Below are 12,157 nucleotides of genomic sequence, written 5' to 3' on the forward strand. Positions count from 1 at the left end.
GCTTGCAGACAAAGATCTCAACCTGGTTGGTATAACAGAAACCTGGTGGGACCCTACCCATGACTGGGCAGTGGACATTGATGGCTACAGGCTATACAGGCAGGATAGATTGGGGAAAAAGGCAGGGGCATTGCTCTGTGTGTTAGGGAACATTATACATCATCTGCAATAAAGATGGGAACAGAAGAAGGGTGGATCAAAGTCCTATGGGTCAGATTACAAGGGAGTAGGAGTGAAAGGGACTTGGTAGTGGGGGGGTCTACTACAGACCCCCACACCAGGAGAAAGAGTTAGACCTAGAATTCTTGAAACAGATCTCAAGGGCAGTACACTCAAAAGACCTAGTTGTCATGGGTGACCTAAATTACCCAGGCATCTGCTGGGAGGAGTAGTCAGCCAGGTTTACCCGTTCAAGTAATTTCTTAGCCTGCATACAGGACTTGCATCTAACACAAGAGGTATGCAGTCCCACTAAGGGAGATGCCTTACTTGACTTGGTGCTGGCCACAGGGGAGAACTTGGAGAATCTACAGGTACAAGGTAACCTAAAGGATAGTGACCACCAGTTGATAGGATTCACTATCCAGTGTAAGGTGGGAAAGACAAATAGTAGGGCAGTTGTGCTAGACTTCTGGGAGGCCAACTTCAACGAGCTCAGGAGATTAGTTAGGGTGGGTCTGAGGGGTAATCACATCTGTGAGTTGGGAGTCCAACGGTAGGAGTTCCTCAAGGGACTGATCCTACAGGCACAGAGGGGCACTATCCCAGTACATGCAAAGGGAGGCAAAAGAGCCAAAAAACTTTCTTGGCTGAGCAGGGAAATCAAGGAGAGCCTTCAGAGGAAAAAAGAGGCCTACAGGCTGTGGAAGCAAGGGGCAGCCATCAAGGAGGAGTATACCTGCTTGGCTCACACTTGCAGGGAAACAGTGAGGAAGGCCAAAGCAGTTACAGAACTCAAGTTGCCAACAAAGATTAAGGATAACAAAAAGACCCTTCTTTAAGTACACAGGGAGCAGGAAGAAGGCACAGGATAACATAGGGCCACTACAGAATGGACTAGGGCAACTCGTAACTGGTAGGATAGAAAAAGCAGCTGTTAAATAATTGCTTTGCTTCTGCTTTCCTGGACACGGATACAAATACACCTCCCAAAGAGTCTTTAGTCTGGAGTGTGAGTAATAGCAATCCACCAACGGTTAGCACTGACCTAGTGAAGGGGCACTTGGAAGGGCTGGACATATTTAAGTAGGTGGGCCCCAACAATCTTCACCCAAGGGTACTAAAGGAATTGGCTGATGTGACAGCAAAACCACAGGCGCAACTGTTCAAATGCTCGTGGCACTCAGGACAGGTCCCAGAGGACTGGAAAAGGGCCAACACGGTCCCTATTTTCAAGAAGGGGAGGAAGGAGGACCCAGGTAATTATAGGCCAGTTAGCCTCATCTCTAGCCTCGGCAAGACCTTAGAAAAAAATCATAAAGGATCACATTTGCAGGGGGCCAGCGAGTCACATTATGGTAAGGGGTAACTAGCATGGGTTTATAGCAGGCAGACCGTGCCTGACTAACCTGGTCTCTTTTTATGACCAGGTCACAAAGTGCCTAGATGCAGGAGTGGAAGTAGATATTATTTACCTGGATTTTAAAAAGGCTTTTGACTGTGTCGCACCCAATTCTTACGAGCAAACTGAGTAGCTCTGGATTTTTTCCACAGTAAGGCGGGTAAAAAGCTGGCTCATGGGACGCACCCAGAGAGTGGTGGTGGATGGGTTGGTTTCTCCTTGGAGGGATGTGGGCAGTGGTGTCCCCCAAGGCTCTGTCCTTGGACCAATGCAATTTAACAAGGATAAATGCAAAGTGCTGCACCTGGGGAGAAAATCCCCAATACACCTATAGACTGGGGGGTACCATTCTGAGTACCACAACAGTGGAAAGAGATCTCGGAGTCCTGGTTGATGCAAAAATGAACATGAGCCGCCAGTGTGACGAGGTAACAAGCAAGGCTAACTGCACTCTTTCTTGCATCAGCAGGTGCATCGTGAGCAGGTCCAGGGAAATGATAACTCCTGTCTATGCAGTACTGGTGAGGCCACAGATGGAGTACTACATCCAGTTTTGGGCACCGCACTTCAAGAGGGATGTGGATAACTTTGAGAGGGTCCAGAGGAGGGCTACGCGTATGGTTGAGGGCCTGCAGGTAAGACCCTATGAAGACAGACTGAGGGACCTGAATCTCTTCAGTTTACCAGGGCACCCCTCAGGGTTACCAGAAATAATGGCCACAAACTGAAGGAGAATAGATTTAGATCAGACATACGGAAGAAGTTCTTTACAGCAAGGGTTGCCAAAATATGGAATGGGCTTCCAAGGGAGGTGGTGCTGTCCCCTACCTTGGAAGTGTTCAAGAGACTGGATAGGCATCTGGCTGGGGTTACTTAACCCCAGCACTCTTTCTGGCCTGGAGCAGCAGGTCAGACCCGATGATCTGCCAGGTCCCTTCTGACCCTAGGAATCTATGAAAGCACCTTCTTTCTCTTGCTGCAGAGAAAAGGATGCAGATCAATGGCTTGAGGTTGCAGCAGAGTAAGTTTAGATTGGATATTTGGAAAAACTTCTTCACTGTTAGGACAGTGAGGCAGTGGAACAGACTCCCTAGGGAAGCTATGGTCTCTCCATCACTGGAGGTGTTCAAGAAGTTGGACAACCCCTGGTCAGGGGTGATCTAAGCACAAGTATGGCATATTCTATTATGGGCATTTCCCATGGTTCTGGGCTTTGCTGGTTCCCTCCTCCTCCCCACACCCAGAGCTTTCTGCTACATGCGTTAGAGTGTTTTTAAGCCTTCCCAGAGGCACTGGGTGTTGGCTACAGACAAGGTTGGGGCTTTGACTAGAGTTTGCCAATGTTTCTGCTGGGAGCAAAGCTGGAAATTGCTGCTTGTGGAGTCTTGCCCCTCCACCTGAGGTCAGACCAGTTGTCCTTTTTGGGATCAGGAAGGAATTTTACCCCATGGTCAGACTGGTACAAACTGTGGGGGTTTTTACCTTCATCTGTAGTGGGGGGGCCTGACCCTCTACATGGGATCTCTTGCATATAATATTGACAATATTTCATAGAAGCAGGACATTGGCTGCTGTGGTTCCCCTGATTTACCTGCATCAGGTTAGGGTATTAGATCTGTGTTGTGTCAGGTTTGACAGTAGTCTTATGTAGAGTTTAGATTATGGTTTGTATGGGATGGTTTGGATAGGGCTGATCCTGAATCAGGCAGGGGGCTGGACTAGATGACCTCTGAAGTCCCTTCCAGCTCTTACTTTTCTATGATTGTGTGAACAATGACTATTTTCAAAGGCAAGTCCATCTTCCTGTTGGAGTTGAGATTTTAAAAACATATACTTAATAATGAAAAGGACCAGAGGACCTACCTTATCAAAAGATGTTTTTTGCTCAGGTGGGGGAAAAGCAGCTTTTTGCTCTGGTGGTTGCGTTGCTGTAGTTTTCAACTGAGCAGTAATAGCCTGAACATGTGCCATGACAGTATTGTCTATGACTGGAGACTGGGGTTTTGGAGGTTGCTGAAAAGTCTGAAGAATCTGCTGAAGCTTAACAAGAGAGAGAGAAAAACTAGTTTTTGTTTAATATTTCCAAAAACATTTTCAAACTGTTACTAACAAACTACATTACACCATAGTTATTGGACAGACAGATATAAATAAAAAGTATGCTTTGCAGGCAGTTAATTTTAAAAGCAAGTGAGCAGACTTTTATACAGAGGTAGTCCTCATTTGTCCTCTCTTGACAGCTGAATCGGCTGCAACTTAAATTTTTATAGTAATAAATATTTCTTGCAAAAGGAAATTCAGACTAGATGTGTGTGCCTTTGCAACAGCAATGTAACTAGGGAGAGGGGAATAGGGTAACCACCCCAGGCACCAACTTGTGGGGGAAGGGTAAAAAAGTAGTTCTAGATGACAACTGCACAATCACAACTGCAATGGCAGCAGCAACAGGAAGTCCTTGCTGCCCCTGTGCCCCAGGCACCCTTTGCAATATACATTAGGAAAACACCCCTTCCCCCCATTCCAAAAAACAGACTCCCCAATAACTTTCCAGCAAGTTTCACTGATTTCTGCAGTCAGGTAAATTAGTAAAGTGGCTGCTGCCACTGAAGAAATCAAACAAATGTTCCACATTGTAATGTATTAGTTCCAGAGACAATCAGAAGTTTCCCTGAAAGCCATATGCAAAGTCATGACAACTGCAAAAGGACAGTTAGGAACAAAGCGAAATGCTTGCTAAATCCAGGCTGGAAGGTTAGTTTGCTCTAATCTGGGATCTGCAAAACGAAAAAGTCAGATGAATCAAAAGTAAATGAAATCTACCGAGTGTAAAAGAGAAAAACTTGAAAGAAATGGTGTTATCAAGAAAAGTTAAGTGACTTAACCATGTTAAATGACATTAAACCAAGTTAAATCTACAAACCTGACAACATGAAAAGGGTGAATTATAGGAATAAATTCTTAAAGAGAAAATTTAATCCAGCAATTTGGACAGAGAAAGCTTAGGTAATACAAGGGTCTCCTTTTAGTACCTAATTATCAAACAGAAGATTGAGTGGCTCTAAGATACCCAAGTAATACTGCTACACTTCAGCAGTAAGTCACTGCCCTACAAATATTTCATGCAGTGTGCCAAGTAAAAATATAGTAAATGAAAGGTTTCTAGGTAACAAATGCAATACATAACTCATTCTGTGATGTAATGACTAATCTAAATGCAGAGTTTCCAACTGTTTTGTAGGTCATAAATTATAATATTTGGAATATGCAACTAAATGCTTCATATAATATCATTATTAGATGTATAAAAAGCAAGGATAATAAAATAAGCAACCTTAACTCCTAATTGCAATACTTTCTATATCTTTTATATAAAAATGAATGTTAAAACTGTATCAGATACATGAATCTTACCTGCTGTCCTTGAGTTGTCTGAAACAACTGGGCTACAGCAGCAAAGGCATCAGAACTGGGCAACTGTGGCACAGTAGGTACTGAATTAGCAGTAACCTGAGGTGGCTCAGAGGGAACCTTTGCTGGAGGGGGTGGTGAACCTGAAAGAAAATTGCACTGCTGAAAAAGCAGCCCATTCCAGCTTGAGATAGCAACCGTCCACAGGTGTCATACTGAACGTTTTACCTTACAATGAGAAAGACAGTCCCTTCCCTCTGTTTTAGGAGGGGTTCAAGTCAGTTTACAATTACTGACACAAAAAGATTATATTGAATCAAAAAAAGTGGGTTGTATTTCTGTTTAACCCAGCCCTGACAGAATCATTCCTTGAGATTCTTCATTTACTACTGACACCTCTATATTCTGTATTTATGGTCAGAAAGCTACAAATACTGTTCCACAACTGAAAAAGTCCACAAACCAAACTCCGATTCAAAATTCTAGTTAGTTTCACAGTTTGAGAGAGGTTGGAAGTTATCTACTCATATGTACCAAACAGGTGTAGGACAATACACTTATAAAATCAGTTACTTGGCAAAGTTTAAAGTTAACCTTGAACCACTGATTCAAATAAAGATCTTAAGCTACTATGCAGTGATTTATTTTAAAAGAGAAAACAGGATTTTCCTTATTCCTTAAATCCATTTTGAGACATCCATGAAGAAAGACTAAAAAAAAAAAAGACTTGTTAGAGCTGCTTGCCACTTATCCAAGTGATTAGCAACAATGTTTCCTGGCCCATATTGCTCATACTGCTTCAAATGAGTTTGTGGTAGTACCAGCCAAGTCTCACATGCAGTGAATAAATTTCTCTTTAGCACAAATCCTTTCAAATCAACTTTTGCTTCTACCTCCGGGAAAAGAAACCTACTTGCAATGATTTTAATAAAGCTGAGATCTTTTCTGCACTGAAACATAAGAGAAGGCTAACAATACAGACTGTAGTTTTTACTTCTGCTTTGTAACACTTCTTTATATCAGTAAATTATCTGTGCAAGAATCAAGTTAACAGGTGATTTTATCAACAACTCCAACACATAATGGATTTTTCAATATTTTTACTGGGAAACATACTTGTATGGCTCCAATGAAATAGATTATAAAATGTGAACATTTTACACTTGCAGGAAGAAAGCTAAATGAAGCAGGATTCAAATTACGGAAGAGCTCAAGGGGGATAAGCCAGCCCATAAGAGACTAGAGCCCCCCCCTGTAAGATTTGAAAATCATAACCTGGGCGGGGGAGCTCCAATTTTATTAGGGCATCGTGATGGGCAGCCCAATTTTTTTATTTATTTTTTTTTTTTGCAGACCCTCACCAAGAGTCAAAGTGTAATTTGAACCCTGAATGAGAGAGAGAGTGCTCTAATAGCTTCACTGATGCAAACTGGCACAGTATAGCAGTATCTTTCCTGTATTTAGTGGAAACAATTAAGCAAATATGCTTGCTTTACAAGACGTAGTTTCCATAAATCTGCTTACATGTTAAATAATCAAAGGACTGGTATATAGCAAAGAAAAGCAAACATTGAGAAAAAATATTTTTATTTAGCCTTTGGCTTCTGGAAAATATTACAAGATATGTGAAAGGTATAATTCTGCTCAGAAAAATTATACCTGAATTACAGACTTTTTCTTGGTATATTCAAAGGGATATTCTCCTTACTTAAGAGACAAACGTAAGTTTACTGCCTTTTACTTTTTTGTTGGCTAGGCTCCTCAGTGTGAATGAGATAGACTCTATTTCATATCATGCATTAATAAAATTGTTAACTGCAAGACCAAATTATTTCCTGTTAAATGTATCTAATTACAATGAAATCGATGACTCCACACCTAAAGGAGCAGGATATTGGTTGGCTGTTACTAGATCCAGGAAAAAAAAAAAAAAAAAATACAGCTCACTTTCGACCTCTCAGTGAGTTTACAAATCACCAGTTAGTGAAGCATGGTGTCATAGCGAACTGTTTTTGTACACTTAGATAATGTGTTAATAGGTATCAGACAAGACTTTGAACACAAATGCCCTTCCTTCTTCAGGATTGGTTTAGACTTGCAAGAATGACACTTTGTGCCCAAAAGCTTGTTTGACATTTCTCCCAATTATACACTTGGTCCAATAAAAGATAGCACAAAAGCCTTGGCTTCTCATTTCCTAGACCATCACAACAAGACAGCTCCAAACTGTTAATAGGCAGCAAGGCTTTCTAAATACAATTGGAAAATCTTTCAGAGATATCTATTTGACACCATCTCTCACCCCAACTTAAACCACAAAGGGCTCCATAACATTTAAACACCAACTCTTCAAATATATTAACATAATAAATACAGAAGTTCTGAAGTATGTATCAATTAACCAGGATTGACATGCACTGAAGAAGGTGAAGAGGCAGTTCTGAAAAGCTTAAAAGGGGAAAATGGTGAATGGAGAACAGATGGCATTTTAAGTGAAATATTTCTTTTAGCTTTTTACAGCTTGTACTGGTATGTTCAAAATACCTTACCTCTATTTTTTTTTTGTGGGAACAACTATAGGGCAGGTAGTAACAATGTTACATTCTTTAGGACATTACATTTTTCTATGGGAAAACTAATCTCATGCTTTACTGACCATGATGAACACAGGAAATACACCAATGGGATAAAAAGAACATATCACTGGTAAGAAAGCTTGTTGGGGGGGGGAAGAGATCATTATCCCCCAATAGAGCTAAATACCCACCTAGCTGTGTCTATTTTAGAAAGTTCTGTCAGCAAATCTACATTTGCCAAGGTGACTGGCAAACCTCCTGTTATTTAGTGATTTAATGGCAGATAAACTCCCTTTGGTATAACTGAGTCTACATGAGGGAGTTCTCCTAGTACAAGTGTGGCAGCTGAACCTCCACTGTACAGACTGGGCCTTAGTTTTAAAGAAAAAAGAATGCAAATAATATTAGTCCATTTCAGGTCATTTTCCAAAACATGCACACACACACATAACACAACACAGTACTAGCATTTATTCAGAATGAGTTCAGCTTTTTCTATGCAGTTTGTACTGTGGTCAATTTGAACACTAGGGTCCTAGTGAACCTGTTTTTACAAAGTCCTTTAAGCCAGTACTAGTAATAAGCAGGGACCTACTCAAAACATGATGCCTGCGAAATCTGCAGGAAAAAAAAGCAGCTTACTGAAAAGTAAAATGCTGGCCTTCCAGATGGAGACAGCAGTCATCATGGCCCCTGAAGCCTGGCTGCACAACCCAGAGAGGAGGGAGGGGGCTGCCAGCTCCAAGAGGAGTCCAAGATGGCTGCCCCCCACAACTGATTGATTGAGAAGGCTGCCCATCATGCAACCCTTCTCCTCTCCACCAATCAGCGGCAAAGGGTGGGGCTGTATAACAGACGGCCTTCTCAGCTAATCAGCAATAAGGGCCAGGGCCAACAGGGTCCCTCTGCCAGAATGTGTGTGGTTGGGGGGAGGGGGAAGGGAACGGGACATGGACAAGACAATGACAACATCTCCAATAAGCCTTAGAAAATGGTGGGCAGCCCTGCAAGCTGCCTGAGAAGTCAGCCGGCTGCCTCCTCAATTTGAGTAGACCCCTAGTAATAAGCAGGGATCCTGATTTTCTCCTATTTAAAAAATCCCCAATTTTTATTTTATTTTATTTTTTTTTAACTGAAAAGTAACCCCAAATCCATATTTTATATACCTGTTATTTGTCTCATCCCAACTTTTAAACCACAAGTAAAGCCATCCATACCTTCATTATTAGAGGTATTTTCTGCCACTGGGGCTGTACTACTAGTTCCTGCTGCCATATCCAGAAGAGGCTGAATGATCTCTATTTTAAACACTCCATTTTTCTGCCAAAGGTTCAGAACACGAACTATCTTACTCTGTACAAACAAAAGAAAGAGTCAATGTAGAACAAAATATTCCAAAACATAAACTCTAAATTTAGCTATTGCACACAGGAAAGGAGATAGTGGTATAGCAGTCTACAGATAAACAAAGTTTAAATGTCTTGTTGTGTGGGTTAGCTGTACACCTCAAGCACAGTGAAGGTATCATACTACTAAGTTGGGTTTTTTTGTGGTTTTTTTTTTTTTTTTTTTTTTAAACAAGAACAGCAGGTTCTTGTGTCATTGCATCTTGTGACCCGAAGGTCTGCCAAAAGAGCAGCACTGATAGACAAAGGCACTGCATCCCTATTTCAAGATGCATGTCATTTCAAGGGAAGATTAAAGAAGGGACAGTTAGTGAGAGTCAAGCAAAGGTAGGAAAGATCAAGAAAACAAAAATGCAGAAAGGTGGCAGCAAATCTTGAAAAAAAGGGGAAGCAAGAAAAATGTCAGAACCATGTTTACAAAAAAGAACAAAAAGCTGTTTACTTGCATTTCTTTCAGCTACCAATTCAGTTACTTCTATGTTGGACTGGCAGCCAGAACTACCTCAGAAATCTCATCTGCATGATTTCTTGAAAGATTAGGAAAGTGAGTGAGTATATATCTTTCCTGTACCAATTAGACTACATTAACCTTGACTACCAGCTGCTATTTTAAGCTTGTTTCTTTATTCAAGATTTAAAAAAAATTAAAGGTCTTCAGGAACAAAGATATTATTTCTACCTTTTTAAATGAAGAATTAAAAAACCCCAAACAAATAATATCCTTTTAACTCTGTGTGGTCATAACATCAACCTGACGATATGACTACATCAAACAGCATCTTCTCAGTATATCTGAACACTGAGCATACACACTTCCATCTCACCGACAAGTTCTTAACTTCTTTTTACTTGTTGTTGCAACAATTTAGGCTATGTACACACATTCAAATAATCTGGTAAAACTCTCCCATCTTTGTTGTCCTGGTAAAGAAACATACCCAGAGCTGTGTGTACAGGCATTTGAATCTTGGGGCCCTGAAGAATGAAGAGCTTGCAGTGCTGACATTGCGCAACTGGGGGAAGGGGGCCACCCACATGTGTGCTCTCCAGGCTCCCTTACAATGCCTGGCAACAGATGGCAGTTGTGTATGGGGTAGCCCTACTGGCCAACCTAAACTGCCTTTGGTCAGTCTGTGCTTCCTTGCAGCACAATGCAGGTATTGCGATGCGGGTATGTTCTGCTCTCTTCCAGAGCAGCAAAGTCCAGTAAGTGACACACTGTTTCTCTGGAGAGAAAAGGGGGTGCTGGAGGTCTATATTCTCTTCTCAGAAAAGCCATGACATGTACAGACATTTGCTCTCCTAGGAGAAGCTCTCTTGGGAGTGATTTAACCCTCATGTTCCAAGGTTATTTTTTTCTCTTACAGCAGGCGTTTTTACTCTGGGGAAAAAAAAGCCTGAATATCTGTACACTGTGGTTTCTCCTGGGAGAAGTGCTGCTCCCCTAGGAGAAACTGAATATCTGTAAAAGGCCTTATAATAAGTCAATTCTCTTTCTCCTTCTTCCACCAATTCATAACCAATTGCCTGCCAAAATCCAGTCACTTACACCTATATAAACACATTCAGAAGGGCACCTGTACAAGTCTGACAGCAACAAAATTGCGCACAAAACTTCCATGAAAAAGTTACTGTAAGGGGAATCCCCAATTGGCTAATTTGGTGTTCTGTCCTCAAAAGCTGAAATAAGCCATAACAGTAGAGGGTTTTGGCGCTCCTTTTTAGAAGTCTTTGAAATGGCCTTTGTTTTCAATATTCAAAAAAAAAAAAAAAAAAAAAAAAAAAAGGAGACTGTCATCATCACATACTCATTTTGTAGAAAATGTTGAGCAAAAGAAATGCTACTATACTTTCTTCTGACCCTGGCTATGCTTAATTTCTAACTGCAAATATGTTTCTTACTTTGTGGAATTCCAGTATTGTCCATTACGGTGACAAATTTGTGGCACAGGCTAACTCTGGGTATAGCACATGGCAGATCAAGGAAGGTACTGGCAGCACAGTGGCAGATAGGGCAGGGAGCAGAAAGCAGAGCAGATCAGGCAAAAATCACACCATAAGCAGCAGAAAGCAGAGCAACACATGAGGCAGGGAAGACAGGGCAAGAAGCAGAGAGCAGAGTGGCACACAGTGCAGGGAAAGAAAATGGAGTGGCGCTCAGAGGGCACAAGACAATATGTGGCATGCCTACCAAAAAGATTGACCCCCACTGTTTACATGATAAAACATTCTATGTAACCTACTGCAGACTACATTACTATATGAAACTAAGTGTAGTGAAATAGGATTACTTCTCTTAATCACTGAAACACACTCCTTTTAACACTACAGCTACCAGGTACTATATGCTTGCATGCTCAGAGCAAGCAGTCAAAGAAGCTTTTCAGTGACTGTCAGTCAAGGATGCAATGAGGCCTCCCTTCTACAGGAATAAGAATAAAAAAAGCCCACCCCAACACCCCAACTTCCAGGAGCATGAAATAAAGATGAGCTATTAAATGAAAGAGGAGCAAAAGGAAGTCACTGTAGCACTATGGAGGAAATATCTTAGAAGAATAGGTTATAAGAATGTGCCTCTTTCAGTCATTTCTAAAGGTCCACAGAGAAACAGTGCAAGTGGTTACACCTAGCACTGAACTCCCAGAGGAGATAGGATAGTAAGCCCTATTAGAAACTGAAAAGACACTCTTCTGAACTAAGAGACTGGTCTGCAAAGGTGCAAACACAGCATCACATTGCAGATGAATCTTGAGGAACAAATATACACTGAAATGAGCTCTAGATCATTCCTAGGAAGGCAACATCATAAAAAGACTCATCTCCAGTCTAATCCACTTAGAGCAGTAGTGCCCAACCTTTTCTCCCCTTGGATAGATAGTGCTCAGTTAGCTTGCAGGTTGGATCTGACTGGTGGACCCCATCCAAGAAGCGAGGCAGTGCAAGGGGCCTGATTCAGGCATGTAGGGGGAGTTGGGAAGCAGCCCAGGCCTGATTGGACTCATGGGGGAGGGGAGCAATCTGTGGAGAGCCCTGCAGGCTGATGCCACAGGTCCATAGGCCAGAGGTTGAGCGCCCCTGACTTAGACAATTTCTGAATTGTAACAACTGGTCTGAAGCTGGATTTCCCCCTAGAACTTTCAGTTGTTTTCTGACATCCAGACAGTGCAATGTGATTGGGCAGAACCACTGTATGAATTTGGGAAAGA

At 41.8% G+C, this 12,157-nt stretch overlaps 1 protein-coding gene across 3 annotated transcripts in view; it reads right to left on the bottom strand.

Annotated features, from left to right (window-relative positions):
• Positions 1-12,157, bottom strand: part of SCAF4 (SR-related CTD associated factor 4) — a 64,136-nt gene that overhangs the window by 40,594 nt on the left and 11,385 nt on the right. For all 3 annotated transcript variants that reach the window (XM_025191887.1, XM_006035691.3, XM_014525718.2), the window contains exons 4-6: positions 8,763-8,898; positions 4,973-5,112; positions 3,425-3,601 (exon numbers count right to left, since the gene is read on the bottom strand). In XM_025191887.1, coding sequence (XP_025047672.1) covers positions 3,425-3,601; positions 4,973-5,112; positions 8,763-8,898 — 453 coding nt within the window. The remainder of the gene's footprint in view (positions 1-3,424; positions 3,602-4,972; positions 5,113-8,762; positions 8,899-12,157) is intronic.

This window comes from Alligator sinensis, unplaced genomic scaffold, assembly GCF_000455745.1.
Source record: "Alligator sinensis unplaced genomic scaffold, ASM45574v1 scaffold1207_1, whole genome shotgun sequence".
Classification (NCBI taxonomy): domain Eukaryota; kingdom Metazoa; phylum Chordata; order Crocodylia; family Alligatoridae; genus Alligator; species Alligator sinensis.